At 45.9% G+C, this 20531-nt stretch overlaps 1 protein-coding gene across 1 annotated transcript; it reads right to left on the bottom strand.

Moving 5' to 3' along the window:
• Positions 1 to 15506: 15506 nt before the first annotated feature.
• On the bottom strand, positions 15507 to 16505 carry LOC143964077 (olfactory receptor 5AS1-like). Its single transcript, XM_077473784.1, has one exon. It carries the CDS (start codon positions 16390 to 16392, stop codon positions 15562 to 15564), a length of 831 nt encoding a protein of 276 aa, XP_077329910.1. The 5' UTR covers positions 16393 to 16505; the 3' UTR covers positions 15507 to 15561.
• Positions 16506 to 20531: the final 4026 nt, after the last annotated feature.

A 20531-nucleotide genomic window follows, 5' to 3' on the forward strand; every position in this document is an offset into this window, starting at 1 on the left:
TTTTCCCACAATTCTTTGCAAAATTAAGATTTTTCATTTTTTTTTCTCCACAAAATTGTCATTGTAATAGGTTATCTCTCTCACATGGCATGTGTATACCACAAATGACACCCCCAAAAAATTCTGCTACTCCTCCTGATTATTACAATACCACATGTGTGGGACTTTTTCACAGCCTGGCCACATAGAGAGGCCCAACATGCAGGTAGCGCCATCATGTGTTCTAGGAACATAAATTACACATCTAACTTGTTGACTATTTATTACACTTTTGAAGCACCAGGACAATGACACGTGACACGTGACACTGATGACAGATGGCACTGATACGTGGCAATGATGACACTTATACGTGGCACTGATGACACGTGGCACTGATGACAGATGGCACTAATATGTGGCACTGATGACAGATGGCACTAATATGTGGCACTGATGACACGTGGCACTTATACGTGGCACTGATGACACGTGGCACTAATACGTGGCACTGAAGACACATGGCACTAATACGTGGCACTGATGACAGATGGCACTTATACGTGGCACTAATACGTGCCACCGATGACAGATGGCACTAATACATGGCACCGATGACGCGTGACACTAATGACAGATGGCACTGATAAGTGGCATTGATGACACGTGACACTGACAACAGATGGCACGTGACACTGATAGGTGGCACTGATGACAAATGGCACTGATACGTGGCACTGATGACAGATGGCACTAATACGTGGCACTGATGATAGTTGGCACTATGTGGCACTGATGACACGTGGCACTGATGACAGACGGCACTTATACATGGCACTGATAACAGATGGCACTGGGGACAAATGGCACTGACAACAGGTGGCACTGGGGGCAGGTGGCACTGGGGGCAGGTAGCACTGGGGCGGATGACACTGGGGGCAGGTAGAACTGGGGTGGATGGCACTGGGGCGGATGGCACTGGGGCAGGATGGCACTGCTGGGGGAGGATGGCACTGCTGGGGGAGGATGGCACTGCTGGGGGAGGATGGCACTGCTAGGGGAGGATGGCACTTTTTTTTTTTTTTTAATCAAAGCAAAGCAGAACGGCTGCCGCTGCAGCCGTTCATCTCTCCCCTCTCACACGCTGTCTGTGTGAGGAGGGAGAGCGGCGCTGAGAGATGATCTCATATGTTTACATATGAGATCATCTCCCATTGGACACGCCAATCGCGCTGTAAACGGCCGCTGTAATTGGCCGTTTACAGCGATCTGTGTTTGCCTGTCCCCGGGGACAAGGCAAACACAGAACTTCCCCAATGCGCACCCGCGGCGGCGCGCATTGCGGAAGTAAACATTAGGACGTCCAGGGACGTCCTCCCGGACGAAAGAGCCTGCTCTACGGCCATCATTCGGCTATAGGGCGGGCGCGAGGTGGTTAAAATTGGTTTCTTGAACAAAAACAATTTGTTGTCTAGTCTTTTTGAGTTCAGTAAGGAATTTATTTCTTTTTTCAGGCGTGTTTAGGCCATTCACATTATGTGAGATTATTGTAGGAGCATGTCCTAGGCCCTTATATGCCATTCTGTGTAAGGCCTGAAAGTGTTCACTTGGGTGTAAAACAAAAAAAGAAAAGAAAGAGGGAGATGAGTGGAGGAGAGAAGAGGGGGGGGAGGAGAGGAAAGAGAAAAAAAAAGGGGGGAAGGGGAGTATTAAAATTCTGTCACGTGGAGTTTCTCTCCTCTGTGACTGAATGTGAGAATAGAACTAGATGACAAGGTATCTTATTATGTTTGGTATGTATTCTGGGGGGGTTAGTGGAAAGGTTAGCACTGGACAGATGATAAATTCAAAATCTATAAAAAATCTATAAAAGTCAGACAGAGTTAGAAGTGAGGGGGGAATGAAAGCTTTCTATGAAACAAACATTAACAATGCATTAAGCGATCTTCTGTTTTAATTAACCTGTAAAGCAAACCGACTCCAGTCTGCCAACATATCGTGGAACAATATCATGTTCTCAAAGCACCCAGGCCTTGGAGATATGCTGACAGTCGGGGCGTTGATATAAACAGTGAAATACAACTTTGAAAAGTAACATGGAAAGAAACAAAAGTGCAGCAGGATAAATGAATAAAGAACTTCCGTGTATGCTAAGTCGACCCAAATGTAAGGTAACCACTAGGTGCTAAAGAATGAGAGGATAGGATTAAATTGCCCTCGGTTGTAATATAATACCTTATATTACTACAGTGGTCAGTTAGTATAACCAAGGAGTGTACTGGTGTGAGTCTACCAGAGGGGGTAGACCACAAGAAATAATAAGTCTGCGAAGAGCAAGCTCATAATAAGTAAACCTGGGATAATGTCTTTGGAATCACAGTTTGGTTCATTGTGTTGTCTGGATTGTGTGACGGATGTGAAGTACCAGGGTAACAATAGTAGATTAGTAAATCCCACCATTGTGAAATTGAATTTGGTAGATCATGTGATATAAGACAGATTAGTGGTTTTAAACAGGCAAGTTGTATATATTGTTGTCCCATCCTTCCTTTTTTAAGCTTTCTGAAATACCAACAGCATCCCCAGTTAGTGCTTCTAACCTGCATAATAATATATTAATCCTTAGTTGGTAACTTAAATTGCCTAACGATCGTGATTGCCCTCAGGTGAACAATTGATGACAGTGGAAAAAGTTATGACCTGTAATATTTGGTTATTATCATAAACTCCTCAGTCTAAAAGTTTAACACCTGTTTAGTTCAGCTTATCTAAACGACCTCTAAACTGAGAGGATAGTCCCAGGTTATAGTCTATTGTAGTCAGAATGTAGAGTAACATCGTTTCTGTTGGTCATAACAGTGTGTGATATACGAGAACAGTTAGTCAAAACACCAAAATTGGTGAATGAGTGTTGCTGATTCTCGAAATTATGTTACCCTATTAACCAGGGGCGAGCTTCATGTTAGATGTTAGACTGCCAAGTGTAGAGGTCTTGATCGTTCTGTCCTTTCACGCCTTCTTTCATGCGTCAGCCTTGTGAAGGTCATTTTCCATTGAGGATGAAGGATCTTTCTCTAGTCTGTGAACCATTAGGCCTAAGTTCCCATGGTAGAATATAAAAAAGAAAAAAACCTTAAAAGCGGGATGAGAAACAGAAAAAAAAAGTGATGTACAGTCACAATATAATATACAATATAAGAAGCGTTTAGTGATGTCCAGAGCAAGTTGAGCTGACTGTTGTCGCCATCTAGTGGTGATAAAGGGGAAATGGCAAAAACCAGCTATAGGTAAAAATAAAGGGTTTTTATGCAACGTTTAATGGTCGTTTGCTTAGCAGTCTGTGGAAGTTATTGAAAACAGCTTTGTTATCCTGCTGTAGTGCACAGATAAATCAACGGTTATCCTTCAATTTGGTGGATTTTTGTGGAGGGGTAGCCGGGTGGTAATTTTCAAACAACTTTTGTTTCTTCCCACCTATTCTTTTGGCAAAGGGAGACTTACATGGTGGCATACGTGGAGGGGAGGAGGAGTTGGGCACCAACGGGGGTAGGCGGAATTCTTGATACCACTCAGGTAGGTCTATCTGGTCAATCTGGACATTGTCACAGAATGCAGGAAGGTCTTCTGGAGTACGTAGGAGGTGTTGTTTAACATTACAGGACACTTGGATTGCAAAGGGGAACCTCCACTTGTACGGAATCCCTTTCTCCCTAAGGGCGTCTAAGAGAGGTTTGATTGTTCTTCTGTTCCTTAAGGTAATAGGTGAGAGGTCTTGGAACAGTTGTATAGTAGTATCATTAAAAATGATCTGATCATTTTGTCTTGCTTTCTGTAGGATTTCCTCTTTCAGTGTGTAGCTGGAAAGGCAGCAGATGATATCACGAGGGGGGTTGGTTCTTGAGCTCTGGGTCTCAATGCTCTGTGAGCTCTATCAAAATCTATGGGGGATTCCTGTGGTCTGTCCAGTAGCTTGTTAAATACTGAGCATAGGACAGGTCTGATTTGTTCTGCAGACACTGATTCAGGAATGCCTCTGACCCTAATATTGCATCTTCTGCCCCTGTTGTCTAAATCTTCTAAGTGTCTGTTAACATTAATCAGGTGCTGCAAATGGGTGAGGGAAACTTCTTCCAGTCTCTGAATAGCTTTGTCTCTGTGCCTGCCTGCTCTTTCTCCTGCCGCCATTTGCTCTGTGAGCATGAGAATGTCAGCTTTTAGGTCAGTGATAGCTGTGGATAGCGATGTCTTTATATCAGCAGCTATGTCCATCATGGCAGCGTGTGTGAGCGGTTGGTCTGTGGGTGAGGTATCTCTTACCATATCTCTTACCATGTCCTTGGAATTCGCCAGAGATTCAGAGTCAAAGTCCTCCTCCTCCTCCCTCGTGCTGGAGCGCGCCATCTTTTCTTCCGCAGGGCCTCTCCTTCCCTGTCCTTGCGACAGGAATATGTCAGGGATTTGTTTAGTTTTTGAGGATCCTGGTGTGCGGGGGTGGTTGTGGTGTGCTGCCCCCCTAGAAGCTCTACCCATATTGCAGATGAGCGATCGCTGTGCTGTGAAAGCGAACTTTCCCCACCGGACAGAAACAAAAAGAAAATTTAACTTTTTTCAACATTTGAAATCAGTGGTGATTAACTACTTTCAGACCGGACCATTTTGCTGGCTTAAGACCAGACCACTTTTTGCGATTCGGCACTGCGTCGCTTTAACTGACAATTGCGCGGTCGTGCAACGTGACACCCAAACAAAATTGACGTCCTTTTTTTTTTTCACAAATAGAGCTTTCTTTTGGTGGTATTTTATCACCCCTGCAGTTTTTATTTTTTGCGCTATAAACAAAAATAGAGCGACAATTTTGAAAAAAAACATATTATTTTTAACTTTTTGCTATAATAAATATCCCCCAAAAATATTAAAAAAAAACTATTTCTTTCCTCAGTTTAGGCCGATACGTATTCTTCTACATATTTTTGGTAAAAAAAAAATCACAAGCGATTATTGATTGGTTTGCGCAAAATTTATAGCATTTGCAAAATAGGGGATAGTTTTATGGCATTTTTATTAATATATATTTTTTTACTAGTAATGGCGGCGATCAGCGATGTTTATTGTGACTGCGACATTATGGCGGACACATCTGACATTTTTGACACATTTTTGAGACCATTGTCATTTATACAGCAATCAGTGCTATACAAATACACTGATTCCTGTGTAAATGACACTGTCAGTGAAGGGGTTAACCAGGGGGTGGCAGTGTAGGGGGTTAAGTGTTCCTAGGGGTGTGTTACTAACTGTGAGGGGATGGGCTTTGTGTTAGTGAACACTGATCTCTGCTCCAATCACATGGAGCAGAGATCAGTGTCACTTGTTGCTAGGCAGAATGGGGAGATGCTGTTTTCATCGGCATCTCCCCATTCAGCCTCCCTGTGAGACGATCGCGGGTATCCCTGCGGCGATCGAGTCCGCGGGACCTGCAAGCGGACTCACGGGGGTCCCGACCGGCACGCATGAGATGGCAGGGTGGCAAATACAAATGGACGTACCTGTACGCCAATTTGCCTGCCCATGCCATTTTGCCGTTGTACATCTGGAAATGGTTAAATACCACCAAAAGAAAGATCTATCTGTCTCAAAAATGATAAAAATGTAATTTAGGGGGGCGTGGCCTGGACGGAGACCGTGATGGACGCCTAATTGGTGAGCTCCTGCGTTCCAGGGATACTTTGCCTGCTCATACGGGAGCCTACCTCCTTTCCCTGCTATGCACAGGTCTACCAGGAGCTCGTCCACCTCCCGCACCCCTAAGGAGTCCAAGACCGTACAGGGGAGGCACATCCCGGGCATATTCCGGTCGCAGCGATACCAGGCCCTCGAGCCTTCGCAGGCCCAATCCCCGGCCTCGCCTGACGGATCCTCGCCTGCCCACATGCCCGGGGCGTCCGCGCCTGGATCTGGGGGTTCCCAACCCCCGAGCCTCCTTGACCTGGAAAAAGTCGCCCAGGACATTAAATGCACGGTGACTGCAGCGATCGCGGACCTCAAGACGGACCTGTTGGCAGTTGCCCACCGCATGGACAATGTGGAGCAGACTACCCAGACCCACGTGGCGGCCATCCGCCAAGTGCAATCCGCATATGACTCCCAGCTTTCTCAAGTCTTCGAACTGCATAGACACGTCGAGGACCTGGACAACCGCGGTCGGCGGCACAACATACGGGTCCGGGGTGTCCCCGAAACCATTGAGCCAGACGTCATCCAGCCGACCCTGTGCGCCATATTTAATGATCTCATGGAGCGCCCTGCGGATTCCCCCATTGACATGGAAAGGGCTCATCGGGCCCTCCGCCCCCCACCCAGAGACTCTGAGCCACCCAGGGACATCATCTGTGCTATTGTCAACTACCCTTTGAAAGAAGAAATTCTTCGAAAAGCACGCATGAAGGGCCGTATTGTGTTCAACGGGGCAGATGTGAAACTCTTTCAGGATCTTTCACAGATCACTCTCCAGAACAGGAAGGCGCTCCGTCCGTTACTGGAGGCCCTCCGCTCTAGGAACATCCAATACCGCTGGAGGTTCCCTTTTGGCCTATCAGCTTCCGCCAGAGGGCGCTCTGCCCTTCTTCGAACCCCAGAGGATCTCCCAGCCTTCTGCGACCAACTTGATCTGCCACTTATCGAACTCCCGGACTGGTATACGACCTTCTTTCCGACGGAACCCTGGCGTCCTGTGTCTCTCAATCCATCACCGAAAGCCGCACGTCAACGTTCTCGACATCGTCGCCCTGATCCGAGGTCTCCTAACGATCGTCCATTACGCCGGGAACTGCGCCAACGAAGCCCCTCACCTTCGTTAGCACGAGGCGAGGCCCCGGAGGACTGAGAGAGATTGTAGCCGTTTGACTCCTGCTCTGAGTGAGTACCCTGCCCCGCTTCCCTCCTGCCCCCTCTCCGAGACTTTCCTTTGCCCACCTCGCCCCCTCTCCTTCCTTCCCCATGCTTCCTTAACCGATTACCTTTGACTTCCATCCACCACGCTCTATCGTGCTCTTCATGGCCCGCATGTGTTTCCTTGGCCGCCTCTCGCCTCACTGTCTCAACACTCCTCACTCCCGAAGTGGGGGACTCTCGTCCTGACAAGGATCCCTCTTCCCCTGCTGCCGTCCGGACGCCTGGAATTCACCGATTTTCCTCTGTGGAATACCTTTGCACTTCGGGAAGACACCTATGCTTGTGAGACTCTTTTTATTTTCATTTTTTTTCTTTACTACACCGCTGCCCCGTACCCATCTCCTTAATGTATCTACTGTCTTTGCCTCTAACCCCCGGTGATTGTTACCCTCCTGGCTCCGAATTCCCTAACTGAAGACCCCTTTCTCATTTGGAAGGGTGAGAGATTGACACGGACTTAGGCTTGCAATGCTTGCCCTTCTTATATCTGGTATTATATATCATTATTTGGATGTGTGGGGGGGGGGGGGGAGGGGGGGGGATTTTAGACTTTTTTTGGATTTCTCTGTTCTCTCCCCCCCCCTCCCTTGTTTTTTTTTTTTTTGTATTTGCTGCCCCCCCCCCCACTTTCCATCCCCCTTCCCCCCCCTCTCCCCTCCCCCTCCTTTCCCCCACCTCTCCTCTCCCCTCCCCCTCCTTTCCCCCACCTCTCCTCTCCCTCCCCTCCCAACTTCCCCCCCATCCTCCCCCCCCCCAATTCCCCCCTCATGAGGGGTAGGTACTTGACCGAGACTTCTCTCAGGCCTATCAGTCTTAGGCCACTTTCCTGATGTTGATACTGTTTCTTTTATATATGTTAAGTTGATATGTTATTTGTGCATCCTTACTCCATTTTGTAGGATCTGAGACCCGTGGCTTGTCTTTTTCACCTCCAGCCGCGGCTCTATAATGTCTCATTATTTTCTGTTTAGTTGTCATTACCTAACATTATGCCTTCCTTTCCTTTTTCTCCAGATCCCCTTCATTATTGGTAGGCTCCCCTATACGCTTGGCCCCTCCCCAATACAAATGGGCGGGACCCCTCATATACTCACCTAGATTCCCTGGTTCGCAGACGTCATGTATCTCTCGTCTACCCCACTGTTCCCACACAGCAGTCTCTCCGAGACTTGGCTGACACACCAGACTTCACCACCCGTCCCTCTAGGTAGATAGCTGGCCTAGTTCTACCTCTGGTCTTTTTTTGCCCCCTGATCCCCTGCCCTTCCCTTACCCACCTTTCCCTACTTCCTTGTCTTCTTTCTCTTCCTCTCTGCTGTTCCGCTCCTTTCCCCTTTCTCTTCTTCCCTTACCCCTGGGGTTGTGGCCCCCTGCCTCACATCCCCCTTTATAGGCTTCTACACCGGTGTTCCCGGTACAAACTTTTTCCACCTGCCCAACCCCTCATGATGCAGCCTACATCCTCAAATAGCGCTCCCCTGCAACTGAAATGTGTCTCCCTTAACATAAAGGGACTCAATCTGCCAGAAAAAAGATCTCAGGTACTATCCTCATTGACCAAGTTTAAAGCACACTTTATTTTCTTGCAGGAGACGCACTTCCGTTCTGACGCTATCCCTAAACTCTCGAACCACGTCTATAAGACGGCCTTCCATGCCACCAATCCTGCAGCAAAAACAAAGGGTGTGTCCGTCCTTGTCTCCAGGCACGCTAACTTTCATCTCTCCGACTCCCTGATAGACCCGGAGGGCAGGTATGTCTTTCTTAAGGGCACCTACGCTTCTACACCGATCACGTTGGCCAACATTTATTGCCCTAACGAACATCAGGTAACCTTTTTCCGCACGACCTGTGCCCTCTTGTCCTCCTTCCAGAGCGGGCTGCTTCTTTTAGCCGGGGACTTCAATGTCCCTCTGAACCCTCTACTTGATACGTCCACTGGGACATCCTCGCTGACTTACAGAGCCCTCCGCCAGATTAAAGCACAGCTCCAAGCTTTATCACTTCACGACGCCTGGCGTACTCTCCATCCCTCCTCCAAAGACTACACCTTCTACTCGGCCCCCCACCAAAAATATTCCAGAATAGATTTTTTCTTTTTGTCCCAGAGGGACCTCCCTCTCCTTCAGCACTCATCCATTGAGCCCATGTTCCTCTCTGACCATCACCCTATCACCGTCACGCTCTCCTTCCCCAATTCCTGTCCCAAAACTAAAATCTGGCGCTTTAACCCATCCTTGCTCAAAGATTCCCTCGCCCTGGAGCGTATTCGCTCGAGTATCCGACTGTTCTTCCAGGAGAATTCGGGGTCCGTTGCTTCCCCGGTTTCTCTCTGGGAGGCCCATAAGTGCGTAATTAGGGGGGAGCTGATGGCCCTATCTTCCCAAGCCAAAAAACTACACCAGGAGCGCGTGTCTTCCCTTCTGACAAGGCTGAAGACGTTGGAAACGTCTCACAAACTATCTCAAGCCCAAGCTACCCTCAATGAGCTGATACACACCCGCACTTTGCTCACAGATGAGCTGAGCAAACGTACTAAAAGACGTTATGTCCTAGGCCAAAGGGTCTTCTACGAACACGGCAACAAATGTGGCCGTCTCCTGGCTCGTTCGGTCCAATCAGCTAAATTATCTCCCACTGTTCATAGCCTGCGGCATCCCTCGGGATCCTTACTTACTAAAAATGACGATATTGCGAAGGAATTCGAAAACTTCTACACCAAACTTTATAACCTTCACCCTTCTCCCCATTCTCAGACCGCACGAGCGGCCCGGGACGCCCTTATCGCAGATTTTCTTTCGTCACATAGCCCCAGCCCTATCTCTCCCCTGTGTGCTCAATCCCTGGAGGCACGGTTTTCCCCCCTTGAACTGGACACTGCGCTGAAGCAGATGAAGGTCGGCAAAAGCCCGGGGCCGGATGGTTTCTCCCTCCAATACTACAAATCCTTCCTGGACACCCTCTCCCCTCACCTCCTACTCACCTTCAATGCCCTCGCGGACCCCCAGGTGAGGTCAGACCAAATGTTAAAGGCCCACATAACTGTAATACCCAAGGAGGGCAAGGATCCCCTCTTGCCAGCAAACTATAGGCCAATCTCACTGTTGAATGTCGATATCAAAATTTATGCCAAAATCTTAGCCAACAGACTGCTTCCCTTGATCCCCAGTCTAATCCCCAATGACCAGGTGGGATTTGTCCCGGGCAGGGAGGCCCGGGACAACACTATCCGCGCCTTGAACCTTCACCATTGGCTCACTTCTTCCAAAATTCCTGGTTTCTTCCTCTCCCTCGACGCCGAGAAGGCGTTCAATAGAGTGGCCTGGGACTACATGCGCGCAGTCTTAACAGCGGTGGGCCTGGGTGATCGCATGTTAGCTTCTATAATGACCTTGTATGCTGGCCCTACTGCGGCGGTGAGAGTCAACGGCCACCTATCGGACGCCTTCCCTATTAACAACGGCACTCGTCAGGGCTGCCCCCTCTCCCCACTGATATACATCCTCACTCTGGAGCCCCTCTTGAATAAACTTAGAATGAACCCGGACATCAGGGGGATCTCGATTAAGGAGAGGGAGCTCAAGGTTTCGGCCTTTGCGGACGACATCTTGCTCTCTCTGACCGCGCCGCGCACTTCTCTCCCATCACTACTTCAAGACTTGGAAGTTTTTGGTAAGATTTCCAACCTTAAGATCAACTACTCCAAGTCCCAAGCCCTAAATGTTACCCTACCCCCCCAGGAAGTGTCCCATTGCCAGGCAGCGTTTCCCTTCCATTGGGAGCACACCGCTATCTCGTACCTGGGCATCAAAATCCCTCGCCTCCTTTCTGACCTTTACCCCCTTAACTTCCACGCGGCCCTGACCCACACCCAAACCTATCTTAAAGACTGGAACCACCTTAACGTGTCTTGGTTCGGACGAGCGGCCTTACTTAAAATGATCGTCTTGCCTCGCTTCTTATACCTGATCCAGACCATCCCTATGGCCCTGCCCTGTAGTTTCTTTTCCTCCTATCGGAAGGTCTGCTCGTCCTTTTTGTGGAGAGACTCCCCCCCGAGGATCAAGTATTCCAGACTCACGCTTCCCAAATCCAAAGGGGGGATTGCCCTCTCGGACCTATACAAGTACTACGTCGCCTGCCACCTTACCAGGGTAGCGGACTGGAATATCCACTCTCTGGACAAACTGTGGGTATCTCTAGAAGACGCCTTCTCAACCGTTCCCATTCATCTCCTCCCCTGGTTGCTCCCGAAACAATGGCCCCATTCCCTTGCCGCGCACCCATTTATCCACACTTCCTTGATGCTATGCAGAAAAATATCTGCCTCCGCTCCTATTGCGCCGTTCCCGGGCCCCTTAACCACATTGCGATCCAACCCTGACTTCCCTCCTGGTAATTCACCCAACTTTCTTCGACAGGACTGGCCCTTTGAGGATGTCCTGGCCCTTCATTTTTTCCAGGGGGGCAAAATTGCCTCTTTGGACACTCTTCGTAGACTCCCGAGTGCCTCTTCCTTCTCGTTTTGGACGTACCGTCAGGTTCACCATTTCCTTTCCACCCGGGCCCCTTTGGAGGACTGGATACATCCACTCACCCCGTTTGAAGACTTATGCAACCGTAAGACACCCCAAAAACACCTCATCTCCCTCCTATATGCCCTCATCGCGGACCCGGGTGTCCCGACCCTTTCCCCTTCTCAATCCTCCTGGCACAGGGATTTGCTGACTCCTCTAACACCGACGGAATGGACTAGAGTCCATGAATACGCTCATGGAGGCTCGCTGAATGTTGCCATCCAGGAGAACGGTTACAAAATTCTAACCAGATGGTATAGGACCCCTTCCCGCCTTCATAAGTTCTCCCCCTCTACTCCGAATGTCTGCTGGAGATGCAACGCTGATATTGGGACAATGCTCCACTTCTGGTGGGCGTGTCCGATCATCCAACCCTTCTGGAAGGAAGTCCACAGACTCATCCTAGCCGTTACTACTTTTGATCTTGATTACACTCCGGCACAATTTCTCCTCCATCACACCTCCCTTTCTCGGAGAGCCTATTTTAAATCCCTGGCCATGCATATGGTCAACGCTGCAAGGTTGTGTGTTCCCAGACATTGGCGGACTGCTCGTGCCCCTTCTTTGGCCGAATGGTTTGCGACCATCTCCAGGATTGCTGGCATGGAAGAGTTGATCCACATCTCCCAAGAGAGATTCGAGAAATACTCCTGTACGTGGGCCTGTTGGTCCCATTTCACAACTACTCCTGAGTTAAAACAACACGTTCCTGCTGGCTGAGGGCTGACCCCCACCTGGATCCCTGCCAACTGTCCATCATTCCCCCTGGGCCCCCCCCTGGGGCAGGGGGCCACACACTCCACACATTCTCTTCCTCTCTCCTTCCCTCCTCCCTCGCTCCCCCCCCTCCTCTTCCCTTTTCTCCTCTCCCCCCCTTCTTTCTCCCTCCCATCCTTGCCCCCTCCCCCTCCTCCCCTCTCCCTACCCCAGGACCCCTCCCTTGTTGGTGCGTCTTCTATCCGGTTTTTTTTGACGCTTAGTTTTTCCCTAGCCTTATGCCCGTTTGTTTACCCTGGGGTATCTCGGGCGGGCGCAGGTAGCCACCCGAGTTGTTCCCCTCCCGCAGCTGTGAAGCCATCATAGTTAGACTTGATGTAGTGCTGATATAGTGGTTGGAACAGTCTTTAAGCCTATTCTTCTGCCTAGTACCGTCGGGAGGTCCCTGTTGGCTTCTCCCCCACCGTGCTTTATTTCTTTTGTATGATTGACCTCTTGATGTGTACCTGTTCATTTGTGATGACCTGTTCCTGTCAATTTTACACTCTTCAATAAAATCTTTATGGAAAAAAAAAAAAAAATGTAATTTAGACACAGTATTGCATGAGAAATTGTCATTCAAAGTATTTTAACGGAAAAAAAAAAAACAATCAGCGCACACATATAAAAAAAAACAGAATAATTGCAAGCTGAACACCTAAAGGAGAAATCACAGCACCTCAATATTACAATATAAAATAGAATGGTGCAGCGCAAAATACAATAAAGTCCATATATCAGAATGGTGAACCAGTAATGCAGAAAAACCAAGTGAGGACACCCCGTGATGAAAGAACTTCTTCTCACAGTGACAATGCCTTCCACCAGTACAATATACTGCTTACCGACTCAGTTGGACCACTGAAGTTCAGATGGTCATCATAAAGGCATATACATGATGAAATCATACAGCATCAATCCATAAATCAAGAGAGCTTTCAGGTGTATATCATCAGATGGAGACCACTTGAGATCCGATTAGTAAGCTGTACACTCAATACCGATAATCCATCCAGATGGATGCAGGCATACAGGTCTCTAGAGAAAATTATGGAGCTCCCAGCCACAAAAAAAATTATCTTAGTGTAGCTTTTATAATCATTTATTAATTAAAAAAAGATTCACTTAAAAAGTTGTTTCTCAGTTCGCTACAATTGTCAATAGTAAAAAAAACTTGTCCATCCAAAGTAGCAAGTGGAAAAAGGAAACACAGTTCACAGCGAAAGTTCACAGCAAATCTCTGAAGTAAAATTATACATAACCACAAGATGCCACTATAGCGTTGAGTGGATATGAAAGACAGACAGTGGTTGACGTCAGCAAACACAACTTCTCCCCAAATTCAAAGTATACATGGGGGTGCTAATTAGTATTGAGCCTTACCCAGAAAAAAAATGAGCTAGGAAGCTGTAAATTTCAGGGTGTACTGGTCAATTTGTATATATTCAACGGTGCAAAAATCAACTACCTGTGATTTTAAATGATCTTTCTTTTTCAGGTCCAAAGAGAACACGGTAGCACCTCCAGAACAATTCAATGTGGAAGAGCATATGACCATAATCAAGTTCCTGTTTTTCCAAGAAACAGGTGCAAAGCAGATCCATGATGAAATCTCACAAACTTTGAGTGACAGTGGCCCTCCATATGCAACAGTTGGTTTTCAATTTTAAAACTGGCTATTTTGGTGTTGAAAGTGAGAAACCCAGTCGAAGGCCTGTTTCTGTCTCTGTGCCTGCAAATGTGAAAGTCATCCATGACATGGTCATGGAGGACTGCCGAATATCAGCCAAAAGTATTGCTACATATCTGGGAATATCACATGAGAGAGTTGGTGCCATTATCCACAACAACTTGGAAATTAGAAAGCTTGCAGTAAAGTGGATCCCAACACTTTTGACTTTTGCAGGCACAGAGACATAAACAGGCCTTCTACTGGGTTTCTCGCTTTTAACAATGAAGTGGCAAGTTTTAAAACTGACAACCAACTCTTGCATATGAAGGGCCACTGTCACCCAAAGTTTGTGACATTTTATCATGGATCTGCTTTGCATCTTTCCCTTGGAGAAACAGGAACTTGTTTAAGGTCCTATGCTCTTCCACATTGCATTTTTCTGAAGGTGCTGCCATGTTCATTTTGGACCTGAAAAAGAAAGATGGGTTAAAATTAGGGTTGCACCGACACCGATACTGGTATCGGTATCAGTGCCGATACTAGGCATTTTCACGAGTATCGGTACTCATGATAATGCTCTAATACCATAAACCGATACCGGAAGTGATGTGAACGATCGGGGCTTTGTGATTGCATGTCTCCCTGCATGCAGTGAAGCGACAAAGGAGATGCCAGCGTCCCAGCTAGTACTGTCAGGGGAGGGAGGGGGGCCTCGGAAGGTATTCTGCAATTTCTCTGACCTTACCCTGATGCCTGGATGCCGACGTCCCCGGATGATCTGGCTGCAGAGAGGAAGCGCTTGCAGTGGGGGATGTCTGCGCTAGAGCCGGCCACTTCACATTAGTACAACAACGGTAAGGCATGTGCATGATGTAGCTTTTAAGGGAGGGGGGAGAAGAGGAAAACAGTAGAGGAGGTGTGAGCACGAGTCAGAGTTGGGGGGGGGGGGTGGATGGGGGATCATGTGGATGAGAATACAGTGGAAAGGAGTGGTGGAGGAAAACTAAACCCTGCACTCTGCATGTAATGTGCCTGAACCCTGCACTCTGCATGTAATGTGCCTGTACTGTGCCCTCCTAACTCCCTGTACTGTACCCTCCCTGTGTTGCATCCTAATTTCCTCCACCAGCTGCCATCGCTACCCCCAACTGTCCCAATGACCCTCCCATCCCAACCATCTTTCCCCCAGCAATCACAGCCTCTTCCACCCCACAATCCCTATTTCACCCCACCCTCAACTACCCTGTCCTCACTAACCCCTCTACTCCCCCCTACCCTCACCCCAACCTCACCCAACTCCCTAACAACCCCCTGCTGTCAAACCACCCCTTCACCTACTCTTCTTAGGCAATAGGTATCGGTAATTGGTATCGGCGAGTACATGATGTCAAGTATCAGTACTCATAGTCGGTGTCAAAAAAGTGGCATCGGTGCATCCCTAGTTAAAATCATAGGTAGTTGATTTTTGCACCATTGAATATAGACAAACTGGCCAGCACACCCTGCAATTTACAGCTTCCTAGCTCAATTTTATTCTGCATAAGGCTCAATAATTATGAGCACCCCCTCGTAAGAGTACTGAACATTTGGACAAGAAGGAAGTAAAAATATCTGATATTGAAGTGGTTAATATTCTCCTAGGTAGAGTCCCTTTAAAAAAACTTTGCTCAATGCAATTCTTATTTCCTTATTTCGTAATGTGTAAATGATTGGGTTAAATAGTGGGGTTATTATTGTGTTAAAAAGAGATAAAAGTTTGTTGAGGTTTAGTGAATATCCTCTTGATGGAGCCACATAAAGTGTTATAAGTGTACCATAATAAGTAGACACAACTGTCAAATGAGAGCTACAAGTTGAGAAGACCTTTTGTCGGCTAGCAATGGAGGAGATCTGAAGAATCGATGTAAATATACAAATGTATGTGACAATGACAAAGAATAATTGAGACATGACAATTCCAATGACCGTAATAGATACCTGAATTTCAACCTGTTTGGTGTCAGAGCAGGAAAGGCTGAGAAGAGGAGCAAGGTCACAGAAAAAATGGTCTATTGTATTCGGACCACAAAAGTCTAATTCAACCACAAGAATTTCTGTGATCAAGGCAAGAAGAAAACCAGCCACCCAGCATAACGTAGCCAAGAACTGAGGCAGTCTGTGCTTCATAATTATTGAATAGTGCAATGGGTTACATATGGCCAAATATCGATCATATGACATTACTGTCAAAAGACAACACTCTATAAGAGCAGAAGCTCCAAAAACATATAATTGTATTTCACAAGATACAAATGAAATGTTGCATCTACCTGTTAGAATGACTTGTAAGGTTTTGGGGCCTACATTTGTGCTGATCATTATATCACATAAAGAAAGGTGAGAGAGAAAGAAATACATGGGGGATTGAAGAGAGAGGGTCGTTGACACTAATGCAAGAATGAGGATATTCCCAATCATAGTGGCCACATAAATTAGAAGCAGGAGAAGAAATAAGAGACTTTGAAAACTGTGAAAATCTTCATATCCCAAAAGGATGAATTCCCCAACGGAAGTGTGGTTGTATTTGACCATTTCCTGATATTAAAATATAATTTTGATCAAATCAAGTCAAATATGGCCTGTTCAAGTTAAAGTGCATCTAAATGCTTCTATATGACAGGGGCATGTTAAGTACTAGTCAAAAAGTAAAAAAATGTAAATAAAAACTTTCTTTACCTTTCTGACTGAGCTAAATCCTCCATCATGTGTGTCTCACACACTCCGGATCCCAGACACTGCAGCTCACAGTGGGCGGGTTTCAGCAACAGAGGCAGTGCTGCTAATTCAGAATGGATAAGGGAGATTGGCTCACCAAGGAAAATATGTCCACTGCTATGTTTAATGTCCTTTAATAAAGTAATGAATCCACATTGATAGCCCACACTAGTGAAAAGTCCAATATATGCCAGTGGCTGCTCGTTCCTAGGAGTTAGAAGCGTGTTAACTACTTGCCGATTTTTTCTGGCACTTTTAGTTTACTAGTGTAGCACTGACCCCCGAAGGAGCTGCTGATTTGAATTGGGCCTGCACTCTACTGAGAAACCCCCCTTCTGTATGACTCTGTCCCCTTGGCACAGCTGTGGTGCAATAATAATACAGTACAGTGTAAACAGTATAATGTACCTGTATCTATCCCTCAGGATCCTCTGGCTCCACCTGGTGGGGAAAGACAGTAGACCACACACTTGTACTCTTAAACAGAAATACTTTTACTGAAAATATAGCAAATAGGTGGTTACAGAGTTTGCACTGCTGTCCCAACGTAGAACATCAGCACAACATAAGTCAACAATCAAATACAATACACAGCGTACACGTATGTTACTATCTAGACCTGGGAGCTCCCCTTATTTAAAGTCTACGTGAGGCCTCACGTAAAGTATTTCCTCCTCTAACATCTTTCTTCGCTAGCTTAGATAATTCCTCAGATAGTTGTAATCCAAAGGAGTAAGTAGAGAAAGTTAACTTAGAACACTCCAGGTATAAATCCAGAAACTTGTAATCACACTTAGGTACTGAAGTGAAACAGGCCTCACTTATTAAGTGTCAGTTGCTCAATTATGCTTCCGTGGAACAACATGTTGCAGCGAGGCCTATTAGTAAGTCTAAGTATGTGTAATAGATTAAACAGTGGGCCACAACCCGCTCACCAATCGGATCAGAGTTCTGAGTGATGGCTTGAGTCCGACAACTGCAGCTTGCTTCCACTGACTAGGCCAGATGCTTCGTGTCACTCCACCGACTGGATCCGGCTCTCCGCTGCCAACAAGCATCTCCAATCCCCGTCGATCTGATCACCAGCTCTTGGCTCCGTCAAGTCACCCAGCAAACAGTCCGGTTTGCACTCCGCGGTGACTATCTACCGATGCGTCCAAGAACCTTACACACAGTTCTGCACAGGCAGGCAACGTGGATCCAAGAGGCCAAATACGGCCACTGCCTTTTATACCCTACCCAGCATGCACTGCATATCAGAGTGTTCATAGGTAGGTCACACAGACTCCTGGGTAAATGAGGTCAAATGACCAAAGTAAAAACAGTCACTTCCTGTTATCTTTCCAACACCATGAAAAGGAAAATAACTAAAGTCCATTTCCAGTTTTGGTCACTAGATGGCATCCAATACTAACGAAGAACATTGTCCATAGATTTACATCGTACTTCAAATTAATTGCATTAATACACAATTATATCCCCGCTACACTAGTTTAAATCAGTATTTTTTGCTAGAAAATTTATTATAATCCCCAAACATTATATATATATTTTATCAGAGACCCTAGGGAATAAAATGGCAATCGTTGAAATTTTTTGTCACACGGTATTTGTGCAGGGGTTTTGCAAACACAATTTTTTGGAAAGAATACACTTTATTGAATTAAAGTGATTGTAAAGGCTTCTACAAAAATATGCTAAAAGTACACAGAAATAGTAATTTCAGCATTAACAGCGCTAAAAATGCAACAAGAAATAAGTCCTTATAAAGATTCACTCCACTGTGGCATATAGCAAGAAAGTCCACATGAAAAATAATAATGGAAGATGTGCTCTGTGATCCTTAGTAACCACAATCTAATTTATCTGGATACCCTCACCGAACACCTCGTGCATAGCAGAGTCCCCATTGGCAATGCACTCACCAAACATCGGTATACACAGGGCCTTATATCACCATGAGTTCTGGTCAGATCTTCCCAATAACGATATCAGTGGACTACACAACGAAGCATGTCACCACCTCCGCTTAGGACCTGGCTCCTCTCCCCAAATCAGTAAATTTCTCAAGCAATAGTTCAAATGAGCAGAAACAAAAGGGGGAGCTGGCATGGTGTAATATTGTTTATTTAATAAAAATTCACACACACACAATAATATCTGCTTACATGGTAGCATAAGTAAAACAGCATATAGAAAATGTCTGCCGAGCAGCGCAAGTCACTTCTCACCGCCTCCTGAGTTGGTATATGGCTGCAATGGAACCCGGGCTTGACCGGCGCTATCACTGACAGATGAGGGAGCCGCGTAGACGCGCCTTAACGTGTTTCACCATATACCAACTCAGGAGGTGGTGAGAAGTGACTTGCTCTGCTCGGCAGATGTTTTCTATATGCTGTTTTACTTATGTTACCATGTAAGCAGATATTATTGTGTGTGTGATTTTTTATTAAATAAACAATATTACACTATGCCAGCTCCCCTTTTGTTTCTGCTCATATGAACTATTGCTTGAGAAATTTACTGATTCGGGGAGAGGAGCCAGGTCCTAAGCAGAGGTGGTGACATGCTTCGTTGTGTAGTCCACTGATATCGTTATTGGGAAGATCTGACCAGTAGACTGCACACTGAAATATTTTATTTCGGAATTTCGTTTTCGTCCGAAAAATACATTTATTTAGTTACTCACGAAATTCATTTTTATTTATTTTGTTTCATTAATTTGTTAAAATGCATTAACCCAAAAATCCAAAATAATTAAGGTCTAATCTGTCATTGAAGGCTAATGGTGTCTGTCGAATGTCCTAAAAAGAGCAGCTAAATTGTACGACGCCACAATCAACATTTCCTGTCAAATGTTCTGCCTACAAACTATAGTATAGTAGAATTCTAATGTTGTATGACACTAGTAATAATTATATTTATTAAATATTATTACTAGTCAACCAACATTAGAATTCTTCTATAATCTATGGGCAGAGCATTTGACCATAAATGTCCGCTCGCGACGACTGCTTCGTTGAATCTTCATGTTGAATCTTTTCTCTCTATGTCGAATAATCTTGGACGAATAGAGTTAGGTTAGGCACATTTGACCTTTTTTGCTATTGTCTCTATAATGTCGAATCTTTTCTCTCTATGTCGAATCTTTTCTCTCTATGTAGAATAATCTTGAACTACTAGAGCTAAGGTTAGGCACATTCGACCACAGGTTCGATGGACACAGATCGCTATTGTCAGCGTCATGTCGAATCTCCTATCTATATCGAACTGTTGCAACGAAAACTAAAATAAAGCATTTGTTTATGTCGGATCTTTTGGGTTTTTCGGATTCTGCACATTCGTTATCGTTTGTTAAAACAATAACGAAAATACTTGAAATTCGGACGAAAATGAATGTACATGTCTACTGACCAGATCTCATAGTGTGTGGTGATATAAGGCCCTTTGTACACCGATGTCTGGTGAGTGCATTACCAACGGGGACTCTTCTATGCACAAGGTGTTCGGTGATGGTATCCAGATAAATTAGATTGTGGTTACTAAGGATCACGGAGCACATCTTCTATTATTATTTTTCATGCGGACTTTCTTTCTATATGCCACAGTGGAGTGAATCTTTATAAGGACTTTTTTTCTTATTGCATTTTTAGCACTGTTAATGCTGAAATTACTATTTCTGTGTACTTTTAGCATATTTTTGTAGATTGCTTTTATTTATTTATAATAGCTGCTGTTGGGCATTTAAACTTTTGGTCCATTTGAGCGCTTGGAATCCGAGATATCCTTGTGGTTTACTGATATTTTATTTGATTGTAAAGGCTTGTTTTTTGTTTGTTTTT

Source organism: Lithobates pipiens, unplaced genomic scaffold (genome assembly GCF_037356315.1).
Source record: "Lithobates pipiens isolate NorthernLeopardFrog02 unplaced genomic scaffold, aLitPip1_a1.2 Scaffold_8, whole genome shotgun sequence".
Lineage (NCBI taxonomy): Eukaryota > Metazoa > Chordata > Amphibia > Anura > Ranidae > Lithobates > Lithobates pipiens.

What these genes read in the sequence shown, in the direction of transcription:
- LOC143964077 (XM_077473784.1), bottom strand. Translation starts at nt 16,392, where the DNA reads ATGATTGGGAATATCCTCATTCTTGCATTAGTGTCAACGACCCTCTCT.